Source organism: Onychomys torridus, chromosome 7 (assembly GCF_903995425.1).
Source record: "Onychomys torridus chromosome 7, mOncTor1.1, whole genome shotgun sequence".
NCBI lineage: Eukaryota > Metazoa > Chordata > Mammalia > Rodentia > Cricetidae > Onychomys > Onychomys torridus.
In genome coordinates, this window is record NC_050449.1 from 56592479 (window position 1) to 56612212 (window position 19734).

Genomic DNA, 19734 nt, shown 5'->3' on the forward strand with positions numbered 1-19734 from the left:
TTTTATTTTGTGTATGGGTGTGGCTGGGTGTGTGCCACGGCACGTGTCTGTGGAAGTCAGAGGACAACTTGTGAGCATCAGCTCTCTCTTTCCATCATGTAGGTCCCAGGGATCAAACTCAGGTCATCAGCCTGATTACCCACTGAGCCATCTTGGAATTTTACAGCTTGCTAATTATATTCTCTCAGGAAAGCCCTTCAGTTATACAAGTGCAGCACGTCAAGGCTGAACAAGACATGAGCAGTTAACAGCCTTCGTTCAAGCTAAAACAGGGCTAGAGCCAGAAAGAGTGGAACTAAAATCCAGAGAGATTCCCCAGCTTCTGGACCAGAAAAAGCAAACAGACAACAAGAAGCCAAACAGACCACCTCCGGCTTAAAATAGCCAGGAACAGTGAACAAGAACCAGGTCTGTCTCCTGCTGGCTTGCACAATAAGGCAGTTCTGTACCTGTCACCGTGACACGTGTGCGCAGCCACTGTGTCGAAAAGGCTCCCCTTCTAAATACCTGAATAACAAACGCGGAGGCTGATAGAAGTTTAGCAGCATCTCCCATCAATGCTATTACTGTTTGGTTATTTGCAATTCCCTTTTGTAAATCCGAGGGAAACAGCATTGCCCAAATTAGCTCTTTTCACTCAGTAAAGGCCATTATTAGCATTCTGAGTTTTGCAGTTGCTTACTGCTTATTTAGAGAGAGGTCACGTGAGGAGCTGGGCAGCGGGCCTGATTTCCAGCTCATTGAGAACAGGTAGGGCGGGGGAGGACTCAGCTCCAAAAGCCAGGCCTGGGGCTTCTCTGCCCGGGCTGGGGACCCGTCCTGTCCTGCCGCACACAGGCCGAGCACTGTGTGCGAGCCCCTAGTACCTCGCTGGTGGCTCCCTAGCGGCACTGGCTGACTCCGGTGGCTTTTGCCTGGGTGTCTCTGGCCCTGAGCTCTCAGGGCCGCCCGTGGATCAGGTCATTGTTCCAAGGTCGCCTCCTATTGTGGCCGCCCACCCCAGGGGCGGTCACTCAGGGACATGCACACCCCGACCTCGTCTCTTCACTGCACGTCTGGCACCCGAGCTTCCTGCTCACTCTCTCACCTTAAAGAGCGGGTGGCGACACGTCGGCGCTCCGGGCCTGTCAGAGCAAAGGAAGTGGGGGAGAGTAGGCTAAGCTTCGGGGTACAGTCTAAGCGGGAACGGTGGGGAGGACTGCTCTTTCTTCAGAGTCCTACTGTGCACGGGGAAAGAGCGGCCTCCGAACTAGGCTTGCATCCAAATCTCGACTTCTTTCACGGCGCGCAGGACCACTTGGTTTAACCCGCCAGGGCCTCAGTTTCCTACTTTGCAAAGTGTGTGTGTGTTGCGGTGGTGGGTGGGGTGCGGGAACCATCCCCATTAAAATGCCCGGCTCTTAGCAAACGCAGGAGCGCCAGCGTGTCCCTCTCCCCAAAACTACCGCCAGCCGCGGGCCACCCTCGGAAAGTCTGGGCTCCAAAGTGGACACCCCTCTTTTCCTTGGTTCCAACGGTAGCGCGCTGTTTTCGACAAGCCGGGGGGAAACTGAGGCAGAGGCGGCTCATCACTCTCTACACCCGGAGCAGGCCACCCAGGGCAGCCGCATCCCCGGTGCAGAGTCTCAGAGTCGAGCACGCCTTGATGAGCCGCTCGCAAGCTTTGCCCCGCCCTTCCGAGTGGGACCCGGGGGACCCGGGGGCCCCTTGGCGCCCTGTCCCTACGCTACACTGGCGCCCTGCGTCGCTGCTGGAGGAGCCCAGCGCGATCCCCGCGCGGCCAGGCGCGTGCACAGCGCGCATCACGTGGCGGACTGTGACTACGGGGCCGCGCACAGACCGGCCCGGAACAAGTCTGTTTCCCATCGTCCCTTCATTTGCATAGACAATGTTGAAAAGAAGCTGCGGACATAACTGAATTTAACTCTGAATCTAAACTTAAAAATGACGAATGTGCAATATAGAATTCATAAGATACGAATTTATAGAGCGGTTGGACTTGAAAAACATTATATTAAAAACATCACCATAACTGAAAAAGATTTTATATTTTTGCCTTTATATACCCTCTGAGGCAGCTGAGCAATCGTGCTCGCTTCGGCAGCACATATACTAAAATTGGAACGATACAGAGAAGATTAGCATGGCCCCTGCGCAAGGATGACACGCAAATTCGTGAAGCGTTCCATATTTTTCTCTATTTTATAAATCCCACATTCACAACAGCATCTCTTTGCAGTGTGCCTTACCCATGGTCTGCAGGTGCAGTTTCTGACTTATTTTTTGAGACTGGTCTCATCCCACCCTGGCCTCGAATTCGCTGTGCAGTGGAGGGTACCCTTCAGCTCTGGATCTTGCCATTGCTGGGATTACAGACGTGCACTGCCACACCAGCCCCAGCTCGCCTCTGCCTCCCTCCTCACTAACCTATTAAGGAATGGTTCGCCAAAGCTACTCACTTCAGGTCCCAAATCGCAATGACATGGAGTCACCTGGGTGAGACGAGCAAGCACTTGAAAACCAGGCCTGATACCTTTGAAGAGACACTGACTGTGAAAGCAGAATTTCCTGGTCCGCACATTATTCAGCTGCCAAATAACTAATAAATGAATAATACAGAAATCCTAATTAGTAAGATCAAGAAGGAAGGACCGCCTTCCCCAAGTTCAGATTTCCTGGGCTGACTTACGCAATGCTTTCTGAAATGTCCAAATTTTCCCCCAAAGAAACATGGTGTATGTGCTTCCTGGTTTCTGAGCCTGCGCGAGGGCTCTGCAGCCCCTGGACGCCGGCGGCTCCTGGGCTCGCCACGGGGGCACTTGTCATCAGAACCGAAGACCGGCCGACTGGGCGGACTCAGGCCGCCACTGGCTGTGCTATTTCTGTTTCCGTCTATGAAGGTGACATGACCCTTTCCTGATCACAGCGTCGAATCAAGATCTGTGGGACTCCTTGCACCTCGGCTCTCAGCCTTCCTCTACCAACCGACTGGAGGACAATTCTGTCGGAATCAGATGTCCGGTTCTCGGGGTCAACAGTTTTAAATGGTCTCCGGGAGTGCTGCCAATCAAAGATACCACCTATACTACTGTGCTTCTTCCTGTAGTAAGGACTGGCAGGATCATTTATGCTGGAATGGAATGGAATGGTATAGGAACCCAACTGTCCAAGGAAATCCTTCGTTCCTCTTGACACGAAATGCTGGGGGCATGCAATCCTTAGTCCTAGAAAAATCTAAAGTTCTGGCTGCCTTTCCTGGCTCTGCTCTGACTTGCTCAAGGAACTTGGGCCCATCCATTGCCTCATTGGCCACCTGTAGCCAACCAAGGTTGGGACCTTAGGATATCTTTCCAACCGGGTCTTGGTGACTGCTTTTAAGTGTTTCCAGAAAGTCCAGAAGGTCAGTCTGGAGGGAGCATTGGCTTGTTTCTTTTTGTGGCACCTGGAGGAGTGGAGGGCCACGGACTGGAAAATTCGCTGAAGTGTGAGGTGGCCTTATCACACACAGATACACCAGCTCTTGTTTTCCAGGATTATCCTCTAGGCTTCGCGTACATTAGCTTACTACATGTACAAAATAGTTGTATGAAGTCATGTTATGGATGAGGCAGAAACACAGTTCCCCCAACAGGCCCCATATCACAAAAAGAGGCAGCGGAGGTGCTCATCCCACACCACTGTGGCCTCTGGGGAGGGAGGGGCCGGTGAGCCTGTTTAGAATGAATGGAAGCATGGGAGAAGGTGTGCAATGCAGTTTTGCTTCTTCTGGTGATCTGGATTCCAGGTGGGAGTTGCCAAGGACCCAGGTTGCACTGTAGGACATGGTAGCTGGGAATGTGTGGATGAGGTAGTGTCTTTGACACACAGTTGGGACCCAAGGAAGGTTTTCCTTCCCTAGGTTGACAATAAATTATTTGACACCCTACCCCAACACTAATCCTATTGATGAAAGATCTTTGTAAGCAGCAAGCTTGTGTTTAATTAACCTTATGCAAATGAGCATAATTGCTTCTCGGTGGCTGTTGTCCAGAAGCACCTGGGATTCCTTCCCTCAGACATTCCCAGCACCTCGATGAACTATCCTTTTACGTGGACGGTCCACGTGTGCACTTTGGTGCCTGTGCTGTGCCGTTGGAGGTGGCAAGGAAGAACATTAGGTGCGCTCTCAGTTGTGGAGGTACTGGCAGTCTCTTGGGTAGACAACTCATATAACCACGGATAACAAGGAGGTGAGTGCAGGCCTGGCCTGGGAACCTAGAGCCCTGAGAAAACACAGATAGCTGTGACCAAGGAGGTGGTGAACCCATTGGCAGAGGAAGCAGAGGTGAGAAGCTGTTTACAGGTGTCTCAAGGGCAGAAACTATCCGTCTACTCAGCCTCTCACGCAGGGCTTGTCGCACTGGTGGAGAGAGGCAGTGTACCCCACACTACTCGCATAAGGGATGGAATTCCTCTGGCCAAATCGGTGGAGAGGTGGACAGGGCATGTTTACATGGCTCCTTACCTCCAGACCTGTATTCCAGAGCCAGAATCTTGTAGAGAACTCAGGGTAACAGGGGTGCCAAACCAAACACCGGGAGAAAAATCTCCTGTGAGACATTCTGTGCCCAGTCTCCCTTAATTCTGCAAACCCGCTTTCTCCGCTAGAGCGAAGGTATCCGTGTCTGGGCCGTGAGCGCAGGCTGTAATGCCGGGAGTTCGCCGCAAGGTGGCAACATTGTGGCGAGAAATAGACATTAAAAATCCTGGGTGTTTTTTTTTTAAGCATATTTTCTCTATTAATGTTTCATTTAACTTAATTAGAATCTGGTAAGCTAATTAAAGTAGCTACGAGCCCCGCAATCAGCAATAATTCGTATAATTATTGATAATTACATCCATACCAATCGTTTGGTTATTAACATTTTGGGGGGGAACAAGCTATTTCGAAGTGATGTGGAGCCCAGGAGGGTTTCTGTTTTTTGTGGTTTGCTTTTTTCTTATTTGCGCGACGGAACTTTCTAGGTCGGATCCGCCTACACCTCCAATCCTCAGAGACTCCGTACCACCCGAAGCTCCCCTTTTGACCAGCCCCAAGTCCCTGTACACTTTACTCCGCTTTGGGGAAGTTTGGAGGTAAAGGCGAGAAAGGAATGTTCGCCAGTCTCCTTTGTTGGTGTGTGCCACGGATTTTCCTGCTTAGGTGGTAACTGCCCTGCCCATTTTACAGAAAAGGATTGTGTGGCTTCCAACTGTGCGTTTAGGCCCTGGGAAAGGCGCAAGCAACCCGCTAGCCTGCGTGCGCTGTGGGGTCCTGTCCCTGGAGCGCCCTGGGAACGCAAATCACTTCCTATGTAGATCTCACTTTCAAGATGTGTGCAGCCCAGGCGTGAAAGAGCCGATAAGCACGCCCTCTTCACCTCACCCATAGGTGAACTATTTTAGGCCCCTGGGGGATCCCAGAGAGGGAATAGCAAGGTAGAGCCGCCCTCACCGCCCTCACTTCCATCTCATCCCCTGCGGAGCTGGCTCTGGCAGTATCCCAGGTTTGAAGGCTCGCAACCCGAGCACAGGGACTGGCCTCCAGTCTCATCCGAGGGTGGGGCTCAGCATCTGCTTCTTTCTTCCATCGCCCAGATTGTGTCCTAGCTAGCCTGCACCTCAAGAGGCCTCCAGTGAAACTCCCTGGTACAAGCAGCTAGGGCTCATGGCCCAAAACACTCCAGAGAATTTCGGGACCTGACTTCGCCTCTAAGATCCCCCAGAGAGTGCTTGGAGCTCTAGGGTGCCGGTCTGAGAGCCTGGACTTGGAGGAGATGGTCCTGGCAGCGGCCTGCAGATGGGCTTCCTTCTTGGTGGCTTCCTTGAGCCTCAGGGCAGAAACGAATGTCATTTAATGGAGACTGGAAAACGAGGCCCGGGAAAAAAATAAAGGACTCAACAACGCAGGACCTTTGCTAGCCAGAGGAGGGCATGAAGCCCAGTCCGGGTTGAAAAAATTCCTAAGAGAACCTGCTTTCTCCATTCCACCCTCCACACTGCTTGGGGGTGGGGTGTGTTTCCTGCAGTTTATTTTTCTGTGGCCCAACCAGCAGGTGCCTTGCAGAAACGGAGGCTAGCAGCCACTAGGTGAGGCTTCACACTCCTGGGCCACGGCCTGGGGAGCATCCCGGCCTTTTCGCCTGCTGCCATCAGGGCTCGCCTTCCTCACTGGGGTCCTCTAGTTGCACAAATCCGATAGGGCTAGGAGGGAGGGATTATTAAAATGAGGACAGAGCTCGCCTTCCGGATAGCAACAGGCCCATGGCAGGGCATCTGTCTGTGCATCGGCCTCAAACTCTCCCCTATCTTTTCCATATCTGTCCCATCAAGATCCATTCTATGTCCCTCACTCCTCACCCCCACCCTGCCAGCACTCCCGGGTCAGGTCTACAGTGCCCGGACCAGCAAGCAGAGCAATTCTGATTGAACCCGGGATTCCTAGCAGCCTTGAGAGGCTCCCTTGCTGAGTACACCCCAAGCCCCACAGGTGACTTCATACGTAGGAGATGAAAGGAGAAAAATCAAGCTTTCCAGCTGTACCAGCAAGGCTTGGGAAAGAAGGGACCACTGTTCAGGGGACCAGGCAGCATTCTTCCCCCAGCTAATTCCCAGAGGAGGGCCCTACTTCTGAGGCCTGTGGGGAAATTGGGTGTGTCTAGGTGGGTCAGTAGAGAGGACCACCCTCTAAACCTTGACCATCCGTCCCGCACTTGCATCCCCACGCCCCAAGCCCCATCCTTGAGTGGCAGGATCTTTCACCATCTCCTGGGCACACTCTCAACTCCGCAGTCCCAACGAATGACAGATTTTTTTTTTCTTTTTATTAAAAACAAAAGTCACGGATACAGGTCTCCCCGAATAGGCTCAAGATGGTCTCCATCTCGTTGAATCAGTTGTCGCCCTTTTAAAGTGCTGTTACGTTATACAACAACAAAAACCACAAAGCAAAATCCAAAGAGGCATGAATGCAAAGTGAGGACTGGAAAGGGGCCCGGGGGAAGTAAAATAACCTACAGCATAAATAAAGTGACCCTAATACTGAACCAAGAGACTCACAGTCCGTTTATATCCATTGCACATAGCCACGTTGTCGTTAGGAACAAGAGTTTCAGAAGTGGATGGGAGTGCGCGGCTGCAGCCAGCGAAGATGCTACATTATATTTACAATCCGTGTCCCAGGACCTACTCAGGCCGGAGTGGGGTGTGTGTGAAAGAGGTCTCCCCTCTCCCGTTTCTTTCCCGGGTGAGTCCAGTTTACCCCTTGAGGTTTGATGCCCTGGAGTTCAAAGGAGGGGCGAGGCAGTATGTACAGTGGGGAACCGAGCCGGGCCTGGATGGGGACCGGCGGGCGGGCGGCGGTATTTACAACGGTCGGGTCCTAATGGCTTGTTCCTCGCTCTGGGCCGCCACGGCAGCGGGTATTTACAGAAAGGAGCAGCATGGCTTGAGGGCGCGTGGGCGCGGCCAAGCCGGCGCTAGGGCAACAGCGGGGGCTTGAAGGAGCAGTTGCCGGTGCAGTGCCGGGGTGTCAGCATCTTGCAGGAGAAGTGGTGGAGGGCGTCGTGAGCTTCTGGAGAGAAAGTCGCACCAACCACGTTGGCCGCCTAGCCTGCCTCACTGGCCCTCGAGGTCCACCAGTCCTCCCTCTCAGGCCCCATTTAACCCTTCGGGCACAGGAATTCTCAATGGAGCAGAAGGGAGGTAGGAGGGCAAGAGTGAGATCCTAGCCAATCAGAACCATTTCTAAGGTCCATTAGCCCCATTTTACAGAAGGGGAAACTGAGGCACAAAGAGGTCAAATTGTCCAAGGCCAGGGCTGGGCCAGAAAGCAAATTTTCGGATGCTCAGAGCTCAAGGGGGCTCTTTCTTCCTACCTCACAGTTACGGAAATTTTCCTTCAGTTCTCAGTTCCCTTCTGATCCATGTGGGCCCGGGCTTCCTTTCTTACAAACAGCTCCATCCATCCATCCATCCATCCATCCATCCACCCATCCAACCACCCACCCATCCATCCATCCACAGTATAACCAACAACCAGCACCCACCCCACCCCCTACACACACTCATTCATCTTTGTTTCTGGGTTCACACCTTTTAATTTCTGCTGGATGGCATAGCGAGCCTTCCTCTCCTGGTCCAGTTCGTTACACAAGGTATCTGGAAGACATGGACGTGCTATGAGGAAACACTGACCACCCTCCAGCCAGACGGCAGAGGTCACGGCCAGGCCTGGGCCACAGCCTCTGCCTGGCCGAACTGCGGAAACGGAGGAGGGGACACTAACTCTTCAAACTGCAGGCTGGGGGTGGGGGAGGAAATGGCCTGGGATGGCGCTTAAAGGCAGACGGATCTAACCAAAATTAAAGCAAACTTAGGCATTACTTCCCAGGTAATTTTACGCCTCGATTTTTAATTTAGAAACCATGGAAATTGCCGCGCTAAGAAGTTCAATCACTCCACGTAATGATGCCTGCAAGCCGTTTGCTGGGCTCGCTTGCCATTCTGAGGCTAATCAGACTATACAAAGGATATTAAATAAAAAAAATAATTGTTAAATTACCTTCAATTTAAATCCAAATGGCTGAGCCAACATTGCGGCTCCTGCCAGACGAGAGAGAGGCAGTTACTGCGGTGCGCGCGCTCACCTGACTCCGGTCTTACCTCTGACAATTTGCAGCTGTTGTACCATTTCTTCCCGATAAGCCAATTCCCTCTTCATTTGATCCTGAAAATTATCTGTGCAAATTGATTAAGTGAGAGCTGTTAAGCACAGCCTCCTCTCCCAGCTCCACTTCCCGCTCCCTCCCATCCTCACCCCTACTCCCACCCCTGCCCAGTCCTTCACCTAGCTGGAAACATTGGAAACTAGAGTTCTTCTCTCCCCTGGGGCAAGCGGCTTGCTGCTGTCTGCACCCAGTTCCTAGAGCAGGTGCGGGAAGTGGTGGTGTGGGGTGGGGAAGGAAGGACGTACCTTTGAGACTCTGGAATTCCCGCTCCAGCTTCTTGCGAAGCTCCATTTGCTCCAGAAGCAATTTCTGCAATTCTTCTGTGAGAGGTTGGGAGAGAGGTAAAGGGGAGACTGAGGAAATTCAGAGGACCCACCCGGGCCAAGGTTCTGCCCCGGCCCACGGTCCTGACACCTAAGCATTTTGGCTTCTGTCTTTGACTTGGATGGAAGCTGGGGCCTAGGGAATAGTCCCAGGATATTCCAATTCAAGAGAGTGGAAACTATTTTGCATTTCTGGACTGTGGCTCCAGGAAATAATTGGAGCCTGACATCTGCTTTAAGTTGCTCCTAACTCCCCAACCTCAGAAGATGACCCACAAAATACAACTCCCCATTTCTAATAAGACTTCTAATCTCCCCTTTAAAGATGAATTAGGGAGAATCTGATCAAATCCATGGACAGCCTTCCTAGAGAAAAAGACATACACAGAAAGTTTGTTTACAATTTCAAGGGGGGTACTTAGACCCCAAATCCATTCGGTGAACTATCAAATACAACACCAGTGGCTTTGAAGTTGTGGCATATCCTGTAAAATCTGCAAGTAGCAAGAGTGGAGACTACTGCCCTGCCCACCCCATCGCACGCCCAGTTGCTAAGACCTCCCATTGGCCGGTGTGGAGGAAGCCTGTTTTGTGGAAGAGAAGGGCAAGCTGCCCCCAACAGGAGGCCACTAGTGTGTAGGTCCCCCCGCAAAGGAAGGCTCCTTTGCAACACAGGAATGTAAAATGGAGGGCCAGAGTCGGGTTCAAAACCCCTGTCTGCTCTGCCTTAAGCCACTCCCCCATCAGACTAAACAGAGGCAGGAGGAAGGATGTCCTGTTCTGCAAATGAGCTCCAATCTTACTACATTATTGTTGAATGGTTATGCATTAATCCCAGAGGGAAAAGTGGCCTTTGACACATTCCAGAAATAAATACCTCCCCGCCATCTTGTTCTTCAGCCAAAGTTGTGTTTTGTTTTGTTTTGTTTTTTAAATGGGGTTAGAGAGATTCAAATTGTCCACCAGTTACAAGTTCTGAGAATCAAGGCCCATTCTCCTTTTTCACTGGGCCCTTCAAGACAGGTCTTGAGAACCCAAACTTCCAATAAACTTGCTGGTCCACTCACCCTACCTCTGTGACATATGTCCAGAGAGTTATCTTTTCTACTTGGTGAAAACTGGCTATGCCTTTGGCACACACCCACTACAGGAATACTATCTCCTCTAAGGACCCATCTATCTCCAGCGTCTCATAGCTCCATTTCACAGATTTAACCTCACCTCTGGCCAGGTTTTCAATGTCTTTCTCCACCAGCTGAGTTCCTGTGACATCCAACGTGAGCCCATCTTCACCTAGGATACAAGGGCAGGTAAGAGGGGTTCAGTCCTGGAGAGAGCCTGGGAACTTGGCCAAATTAAGGACCTCTACCAGACCTGCTGCCTTCCCACCTCCCAAGTCACTAATTTGAGGAGAAGGGAAATGGGCTCAGGAAGATGAAACCTGGCAGGAAGTGCCCTTTGATCTGTTCTACGTGAATGAGATGGGCCCTCTTCCTTTTCCTTTTAGTAGGGCCTCCACTTCTTTCTCAGAAGACCCTCAAAGCCAGTCAGGAAGAAACAAGACCTGAAACTGGGCCTGCACCTCCCCCACAACGTTAACTATCTGTTCAACGGCGTCATTTGCTCACTATTAAATCCGTCCTCCAAGCCTGTGGTGACCCGGATGAGTTGGGTGGGTCTCAGCTCAAGCGAGGACTGGTAGGGCTCACCTCGATCTGTATTTGCAGGGCTTGGCTGGGAGACACTCCTTTGGTCTGAAAAGGATTTCCTAGTTTCCAAGTCGTCAGCGGTCGAGTGATTGTCTTCCTTATCTGGCTCTAAAAGGCAGACTGAGTTTCAAGGAGAGGCAAAGAAACCGTGACCCGGATACTACAGAACGGCCTCGGTTGGGGCGCCCAAGCCCTAATTAAAAACGTCGTGGCCGCCTCTGGTTCCCGGCTGTGCGCCCAGGCGCGTGCCCTGAGGCTTTGGGCCCCGCACCCCCTCCCCTGCACAAGGTCTGCTCCATCCCAGCTTCACGCCCCCGCCCTAGCCTCTGGCCCCCAGGAAAAGATCAAGACAAGCAGCTGAGCCCACCAGGGACAAGCGACCTACATTGCGCGCGCAGATACTGGGGCACCGGGAGAGCGCGTGGCTGCCGGGTTTGTCCGCGCGCAACTGCAGCGGAGATCGCAATCCAAGGGCGACCTTCTGGGGGCTGGTGCTTTGGGGGGTGGGCACTGTCCCGCACCCGGCTGTATAGGCCTGCTTGGATTTCTGTTGCCCTTCCTACCCCGGTTCTTCCTCCGCTAGCAACCTGGTCCCAAATGCAAATGCAGGGCAGCTCCTTGATTAGGGCCACAGTTACACCGAGCTTCTAAGGCACCCAAGCGCTCAGCCACTAGTCCGAACCAGGCTCCCACCACGCGGTCTAAGGCTAAGCAGTTTCTGGATAAATGAAAGGACCTGAAGGAGATGCCTGCCCAGTGTAGTCTTCTGAAAGGTTTAAATCTCCAATGAGGTGTGCTGGAGTGTGCGCGCGTGTGGAAGAAGGATGCGTCGTGATTGTTGTTAAGTAGCCAAATACAGAGCATTGGTTTCCTTTTTCTTCTATTGTTTCCCCCCCTCTCTTTTTCTCCTTTTCTTTACGCCCCTCCTCCCGCTCCCTCACCTCCTCCTTTGAAAGGCCTGACTTGGCCCTGGGTTCTAGGGGTGCTCCCTATGTTACAAGGGCCAGAGGCCTCGAGAGGCATTACCGTGGGCCTCCGGGGTGCAGAGGTACGAGGCTGCGGGCCCCAGCGCCGCCGCCGCCGCCGCCGCACTCTTCACGTGTTCGTCCCTCTCAGGCGCATACACCTGCGGCCCCCGAAAATGACAGGCGATTAGAGGGGACAACCATGCCCTGCGGCCAACAGGAAGGCCAAGGGGATGGCAGAGGTTGGTAGGCTCCGTAAGACCTGGGCGCCCAGGGCAGTGGTGACTTGCCGTAGTTGATTTGGGATAATCTTTGGTCCCTACGAACAAATTGCTTGAAACGCAAAGCAGCTCTCAAGCCACCGGCTGTTCAAAGCCAACCCCTCCCTCAGTGCTCACCTCCTTTTTAGCTACTTTCCCTCCCTAGGTCGTTCCCTGCATAAACGACGCCTTTCTCACACAGTCATCAATTCCTGTTTTAATGAACTCAGTGTAAATGTACAGGTGCCGCCTCTCCTTTCAAACAGCCAACCCTTCCGGCCTGGTCACAACTCACTCTCCAGCCACTTCCCTGACAACCAGAGAGCCCCGGAGCCAAGGCTTTCCAGCCAAGAGCGGTGTGGTTCCTTAGGCCGGAGTTTGGAAAGACTCAGAAAACTGCCAGTTAGGATGATGGAGGGTTCTTGGCAAGAGTCTGCCCTCTTCTCCCCCTGCTCTTTGGAGTTCTTCGGGAGTCACCCTCATGCATGCAGACACACTTTGGGCCTGGCCTCCGGGGCGCCTTTCTCTGTTTCGGGGGTCCCTTTTCTCTCCTCTTTCTTCCTTCAGACCTCTTTTGTTTCTCTTTCTGGGTGTCTAGAGGTCTCTGCAAATCTCCTCCCCCACTCCATCAACACAAACAAAATGCACTCGCTGTTTCTTAGGCCTGCCCCCCCCCCCGATTTTCCGAATCCCTCATCCTGGGGTTCCCAGCGAGCCCACCTCCACAGTGCACCCTAAGCTGGGGCTGTGAAGAGCAGCGGGGACCTGCGGCTCCAACGCCTGAGCAGAACAAAATCCCAGTTCCCGCATTCGGCCGGGGCTGCTGTGCACACGGGCAGAATGGAGGAAGGGAGGAGGCGCCACTGGTGGGAAGCCGGGCTCACCTTGGCCGCCGCGGGGCCTCCCAGGGGCCCGCCAGGCTCTCGCAGCTCATAGCCGCCGCTGGGCGGGCTCCTCTCAGTTCTCCGCCCCACCTCATCGGCCACCAGGTCCCCGAATGCGGATCTGCCAGCGGGCGGTGGCCCGAGGCGGCGGCGTGGGCGAGGGCTATCGCCATTAGGAGAGTCCGTGGGACCGTCTGCGCCTGAGGATGTGACAGATGGGGGCCCAGCGGACTGGTCACCGTCTGGGCCACCTCCCGTGCTGGGTGCGCTGGGCTCGGTGTCGTCCTGGGTGCCCTCCTCGTCGGGGAAGCGGTTGGACTCTACGTCCACCTCGGGTTCGTCCGCGGTGTCCACGTCGGGCGAGGCAGAATGGTAGCTCGAGCTGCCCTCGCTCAGAAAGTCCGGGCTCACGTAGCCTCCTCCGGTCCCTGTGCCGGGTACTGGCCCACGAGCAGGCCCCGAGCCATAGGCCTCCCGCGCGCTGCCATAGAGCTTAGCGATGCTCTCCGCGTCCTTGACCACGGGTCGGAAGGCTGACACGTAGGAGCTTTTGCGGGCAGGTGGCGGTGGTGGAGGGGGCAGGGGAGCCAGGGTGGGAGGCAGCGCCTCGTCCGCGCCGTCCTCATCCAGGGGCCCGCGGGATAGAGCGCTCGGACAGCGCTCCTCCGTACCCAGGCTGCCCTCCTTGGCTGGCTCGGCCCCGTCCAAAGACTCCGGGCCGCCACCGCCAGCCGCCGCCGCCGCGGCAGCAGCAGCAGCAGCCACCGCGGCCGCTACGGCCTTGGCTTGGCTCTGTGCAGCCGGGTAAGGCGGCACCGGGAGGCTGCCGGCAGCTGGCCAGAACATGGGAAACGTCGGGTACACAGTGGCGGCGGCCGCTGCTGCAGCTACCGCCGCTGCGTCCTTGGCTGCTCCCGAAGGTTGATGTCCCCAGAACATAGTGCCGCCTCCAGGGCCGGGCCCTGCTCCCGGGGGCAAGTGGCTAGCCCCCGGGCCACCGGCACCCGCGGCGGTGCCGGCGCCCCCACCGCTCCCGGTGCCGGGGCCGCCTTTGGGTTCTCCGGTGACCAACACTGGGTCGTCCTTTTTGGGACATAGGCCGAAAGCTGTGGGGAAACCGTAAGGATGGGGGAAAAGAGGCGGGGGCAGCTTCTGCAAGAGGCCAAAGCCTTTGCTGGGCACTGGAATCACCGGGTAGCTGCGAACTCCCGCGCTGCCCCCAGGCCCTCCGGGTCCTGCAGGGCCACTAGCTGCGGCCGCCAGGCCTAGTGCACGCTGCGGATGCGGTGGAGGTGGTCCCGGAGGCCCAGCCACGTCGTCTTCACCGCAGCGCAGACTTTTGTGAGGCGGTGGGCCTGGGGCCATCTCTGCCCCGCACCCCGGACCGCCACCGCCACCGCCTCCAGCGCCGCCCTTCCCTGCACCGCCAGACCCGCTGTTAGCGCCGCCTCCGCCGCCTCCTTGCAGCGAGAAGGTCCGCTTGCGCGTTCCGCCATTAAACATAGCCTTGACGTCCTCCCAAGCGTGGCTCAGTTCGTCGGTGGCCGACTTGTCACTGAGTTTGAGGTGCCGACGCCACGAGTTGAAGTTGGCGGCGTCGGGCTGAGTGTACTTGGCGTCGGGTGTGCGGTGCGAATGGAAGATGAACTTGTTGGGTGAGAAATACATGCTGCAGTAACCGCACTTGATGCACTTGGCCCGAGAGCTGTTGTAACGGGCAGGAATGAAGCTGCCCCGAGAACCCCACGCGCACTCGTGCACCACGTCAAAGGCGAAGTTCTCGGGCAGTTTGGGTGGCTTGTGTTCACCCAGGAATGATTTGCACAGGCGTTCGGCCTCTCGTTTGGTGATCATGCCGCAACGGCGAGAAGAGATGGGCATGGCCCCGGCCCGACGCAGGATCTCCAGCTGCACCGGCGTACACTGCACGCACGTGATGCCCAGGGCCACGCGGCGGTTGTGGATCTCATTGTAGCTGTAGTTTTTGAGCAGGGTGTTGGAGATCTGGGCTAGGCACAGGCGCTCCTGCCCATCAATGACCAGCGACACGATAGGCACCCCGTACAGCGACGTCTCGCCCACCTGGTTGGGTTTAAGAGCGCTGGATCCCGAATAGGGCTGCAACTCTTGCTTGGAGTTGGGAGAGGAGCTGCCCTCGCGCCCCGGCCCCAGCTGAGTGGTGAGAGCCTCCATGCCGCCGCTCCTGAGAAACAGAGAGAGCAGAGAGCAGATGAGCCATTTTTAGCGCCGCTACCTCGGTTCAGGCCCGCCCAGCGGGGCGCAACGTGTGGGGTGTGAGGGGGTTACTTGGCAATAAGGAGTCCAAGCTCATTCGTCCCCTGGACTGGCCCCTTTTGTTATTCAGACCCGTGCCTGCGCTGAAACAAAAGCACCCGGGGGCTAAGGGAGGAAAAGGGAAAATAGAAACCTCGGGAAAGCCCCGGCTGCCAGGAACTCAATCCTGTTTTCAGATTGGGAAGGAAGTGAGACCCAGAGACGGAGAGTGACTTGCCCAAGGCCACACAGCAATGCCATAGCCAAATCCAGGCTTTCCGGCCCGCACGCAGGTTCGCCTGCTTTCAGCTACCTCGCAGCCTTCCCTGCCCGACAGGGTCCTGAAGCCCGGACTTCGGGGACCAGCGGCCCCTCTGCTCAGTCGCGCATGCACGCGTGCGGGCGGGGGCAGGGAGGGGAGAGGTGGGAGGCGAGGGAGGGGCACTCAATGCCCATCACCAAACTGAGGGATGTAGCGGTGGGGGCAGGGAGAAGGAGGAGAGCTGGAGGTGGAAGAATGTGTGAGGAGGAGGCCACCGCTGTTCGTGGTGCTGAACCCTACCCTTTCCAAAGCTTGTCGAGCGCACGGCGGCCTCGGGTGCCCCCCACTGCACCTAGCTTCGTGAAGACCAGCTTCCAGGAGCAACAGTACCGGCTTGCACAAACCTGGACTTCTCTTCTGACGCCTTGCGCCCCGTGTTCCTTGAGCAGAAAGTGTCCAGCTGGATTTACAAAAAGCTTTCTTGCCAGCCATCAGCCGGGCCAGGATCACACCGTTTTTAACCACATTTTCGGCAGTTTTAGCTGCATTCCAGACTAAAGCTGGCTCCCGTCTGGGGCAGCGCTTGGGACAGAGAGATTCTCAAAGAGGTTTCTCCAGAGTCACTTCTTGGCGTTTGAAAACACATTCCCTACGCCTTCACATATACCTAATTTCCTCAGGCCAAACCCAGGCTCCCCAGGCTCTGGGCTGCCCCTTTCCTGGGGGTGTTTCCTCTTTGAGTGTTCTCCGTGCCCCTGATATCCCAGCTCATATGGACTAGAAAGATCTTGGCCACTCTTGGAAGCTACTGTAAAACTCCAGGCATAAAAAGTTGCTGGTGGTCTCCCTCGCTTTGATTTCTGGAGGAGGCAGACAGGAAGCTGTGTCTACAGACTAGCCTGGTGGAGGACCCAGGAATTGATATTTAGGGCCTTTTAGGCCGCCTAGTCACCCCACGTGTCTTCATACACTCAGAGCTCCAACCCAGTGCTCCAACGGCAGGTGCTCTTCAGTCCAATCCCCAGGACTCCCTCCCCCGAACTTGGCTGGGAAGGCAAATCCATTTGGGGGGGGCAGCTTCAACTTAATAGGGGGTCCGAATTCCAAAGCCTTCAGCGAAGAACCTGAAATCTTTGATCTGTAGGTCTCTTTCCCCCTTCTCTGCTTGCTTAGATGCTCCTTATTTGTCGATCTTATCTGTCCCTAAGCTGTCTGTCGCTGCCAGCTCACTCCTTCTTACACCTATCTTACATCTTGTTCAAGTATCAAGCAATTTATCTATTATCTGTTTCATCTCTTGCAGTCAAACCGAAGCAAGTTGACCCTCCCTTCTCATTGAAGTCCCTGGGAACATTTTAGGAGGCAAACAAACACTGTCCTAACTCCTTGGCTGAGGGGTCAACAAGGCAAGCCGGGTGTCCCAGGAATGGTTCTCAGACAGGCTGCGGAGGTGGCTGGGAGCGTGCAGCTTTGGAAAATGACGATGGCTTCTTGGTTTTCTGGGCCCGCATACAGTGAAGAGGACACCCTGAGCCAGGAGCGTCCACCTGAAGCTAGGGGTCCTGAGTCCCCAAGGGGTTTTCCCAGAGGGCTTCCAGCCTTGGAGCCCGGAGAAGTGGGGAGCCCTAGGAACGAAACAGCATTTTGAGGGTCAAAGAAGAAAGCGCCCGCCTAGGGCCTCACTCAGCCACAGGAAGCAGCGGTCAAGGCGGCTCGGGGACCCCCTGGCCGGCTCCTGGGGCTTGAGGGGCGAGCCTGGCTTGGGTAAGGAGGCGGGAGGCGGGCAGCGGTGGCAGTGAGGCTGTGGAGTCGTTTGGTAGACTAGCAAACAACAGCCCCAGAGTCTAAAGGAGAAGTCAACGAAAGAAGCGCTGGGGCAGCTGGGGCAGCTGGGGCGGGGGCTGCGGGCTCGCGATCGCGGGTACTCACCGTGCGGCCGCTGGAGCCGGCGAGCGGCGAGCGGAGGTGCGCGGCGGGCGGAGCGGCGGGCGGGAGTCGGGGATCCGCCGGGCTCTCCGGGTGACGGCGCGGCCCCTCCCCGCGCGCGCGCACAGCCGCGCAACCCCGCTCCCCGCGCTGCTACCCGCGGCCCCTCCCGCTCTCAACAGGCGCGGGGCACCAGGGTCCCCGGAGCGGAGCCGGGTCCTTGGAGCCGATGCCCCCGAGGCCGGGGACTGGCCCGAAGAAGAAGCCGAAGCCTTGCGCTCATGGCGCGGCGGCGGGCACGGTCGCGGACGCTGGCGGGAGTGGCGAGGCCGGCGCTGGGCTGGAGCGCCTGACAGCTGCGAGCCGGGGCGCCACACCCACCACCCCTCGCAGTTCCTCGCGCCCTCCCCGGGTGCGCCCGCCCGCCCGCGGGCCACGCTCCGCGCCCGCCGCCTCTCCGCAGCCCCAGGGCCTGTGCGCCCCAGGTAAGCGGCCGTCCACCTGCGGCCCGCGGCCCGCACCTGCGGCCCCGCGCAAGCCAGAGAGGCCGAGTGGGAAGAAGGGCCGGGGAACTCGAAAGTTCGCCCCGGAGAACCAAGTGCTGAAGGACGGAAGCTCGCCCGTTGCCACCAAAGGACCGGGAGCTCGGCAGGCCCGGGGCAGGGTGATGGAGTTGAGGGTGACTCAAAAGGAAGGAGAGTGGAGAGGGTCACACCACTCTCCCGCTGCAGGGACCGTGGAACTGTGAGTGGCCCTGGAGACCGGGACTGGCGGTCAAGAATGGGATAGGGTACTGAGCACTGGGGAGCGCAGGCGGGGAGAGGTCAGCGCATCTCCCCACCGCTTCCTGACTGCGGGAGCAGGCTGGAATACACTGCAGAGAAAGTCACCCTCCTTTCTTCACTGGGCAAGGGACTGGGGAACCCTAACCCCAGGATCTCCCATCATCTCTTGTCTAAAGCAAGAGCTAAGTCATAATTGGGGGAGGCCTGGGGTCAACTACTGGTCGACGTCGCTGTTTTCTAGTGGAGAGGTCCGCTTTCTGGGGACACTACCCCTTGGTACTTTCTCTATACCCCCAAACCCTCTCTCTTTCTCTCTCTCTCTCTCTCTCTCTCTCTCTCTCTCTCCCTCTCTCTCATTTCCTCCCCTCGGGTATCTTATCATCTTAATCTACGAGTTACTAGTAACACACCCCTCGCCTGTTTTCGGGCGCCCCCTCGGCCATTTTCACCTCCTCTTCCTGCCCCCGCGGCATTAAGTGTCCTTAATGGACACGTTAATTAAACTGTAATTAATCATACTGTCCAACTCAAGTTTGAACAATTACCCTAATCAAACAGAAGTTAATAATGGCAAGGATGGCCCGGGGCGCGGCGGGCCGCCGGGGCAGGGGGCGCAGCGGCCACAGCGGCTACTGGCAGCGGCAGCAGCGGCGAGTGCAGCCTGTCCTTGGAACCTGAGCGGCTCCATAAATCTTCCGCGGGTAGCGGCTCGGGGTCGCCCTCGCCCCCCCCCCCCGCCCTCTTGTTTCCCTTCTGGCTCTGGGCTGTGGGTCCTCTTTTCTCCTGTGTTTCCGCTCCCGTGGGTTCACTTCCCGTTCTCTTCCACTTCTCACTTGCTCCTTTCCTGCTCTTTTCTCTCTGGCTCCAGGAGACCCCGCGAAAGGACCCTGGAGTACAGTTCGATGGCTCAGGCCATGTCCTCGGAGAAAGGAGGTACCAGGCCTGGGGCAGGTTCCTAGCCTGTTCTCTGACGCCTCCCAAGCAAGTTCGAAGGTTTCTTCTAGATGGAGGTCTCGCGTTCCCCTCCCTCAGTGTCTCCCACTCTCTTGCTCTCTCCCCGCCTCTCACTTTCTTCAGCCTTGCCCAGGCCCTCTTTTTCCGGCTCTTCCCTTCCGGCCTTCCTCCCACGGTGCTACCTCTGTCCCACTCCAACTCTGCGCTCTCATCCTGCCGGCCTTCTTTCGGAGGGAAACAGCCTGCTTTCGGTCCGAGTTCGAGAGGCTATCCTCAGCACTCCCACCCCCTGCTCATCTCCCCTCCCTCGGCCCAGGCTCCCCCATCCCCTAATTACAATCCCACTCGGTAATTATTCCTAGAATCCTAATGATTTTTTAAAAGCAACCTCAGAATTCGGTATGGTGGTGACAACGATCGGGAAGTCCGGCGCCCCCAGGGTGGTGGAGGAGGAAGAGGAGGACACGAAAAGTCCCCCTCCTGAGGGCCCTGCCCGCTCTGCCTCTATTGTACTGCCAGGGCTAATAACGCCTCCGGGACTGGCCTCTGGTCTGTCCGGTCAGCCAGGAGGCAGAGTCCCTGGGGACCTCTCATACAAAGGGTCCTGTCCTAGGCTACTGCACTAGCGGATGTCGCCTCCGCTCC

The 19734-nt window shown here is 56.2% G+C and overlaps 1 protein-coding gene and 1 non-coding gene across 5 annotated transcripts; one reads left to right on the forward strand and one right to left on the reverse strand.

Annotated features, from left to right (window-relative positions):
- Nucleotides 1-2088: 2088 nt before the first annotated feature.
- LOC118588181 lies at nt 2089-2195 on the forward strand. The gene has a single exon (XR_004945570.1). It is a non-coding gene; the product is annotated as a U6 spliceosomal RNA (small nuclear RNA).
- Nucleotides 2196-6811: 4616 nt separating this feature from the next.
- Skor1 (SKI family transcriptional corepressor 1) lies at nt 6812-17447 on the reverse strand. 4 transcript variants are annotated; one of them, XM_036193803.1, is made up of 9 exons: nt 17354-17447; nt 12889-15091; nt 11806-11905; nt 10780-10887; nt 10292-10363; nt 8993-9067; nt 8683-8757; nt 8113-8178; nt 6812-7591 (listed from the first exon to the last, which is right to left on the reverse strand). In XM_036193803.1, the coding sequence occupies exons 2-9, from the start codon at nt 15079-15081 to the stop codon at nt 7497-7499; spliced, it is 2784 nt and encodes a 927-aa protein (XP_036049696.1). In that variant the 5' UTR covers nt 15082-15091; nt 17354-17447; the 3' UTR covers nt 6812-7496. The 4 variants fall into 4 exon arrangements, with proteins under 4 accessions (XP_036049696.1, XP_036049695.1, XP_036049694.1 ...); XM_036193802.1 differs by lacking the exon at nt 17354-17447 and adding an exon at nt 15401-15519 and having other exon boundaries at nt 6812-7588; XM_036193801.1 differs by lacking the exon at nt 17354-17447 and adding an exon at nt 15401-15519.
- Between the last annotated feature and the right edge of the window lie 2287 nt (nt 17448-19734).

Excerpts from the sequence above, each read along its gene's own strand:
- Skor1 (XM_036193800.1), bottom strand. The coding sequence starts at position 15,423 with ATGGCATTGCTGTGTGGCCTTGGGCAAGTCACTCTCCGTCTCTGGGTC. Across the intron at positions 15,092-15,316 it reads GCAGCCGGGGCTTTCCCGAG|GAGCGGCGGCATGGAGGCTC; the intron begins GTTTCTATTTTC and ends TCTGTTTCTCAG. Across the intron at positions 8,758-8,992 it reads GGAATTCCAGAGTCTCAAAG|ATAATTTTCAGGATCAAATG; the intron begins GTACGTCCTTCC and ends CAATTTGCACAG.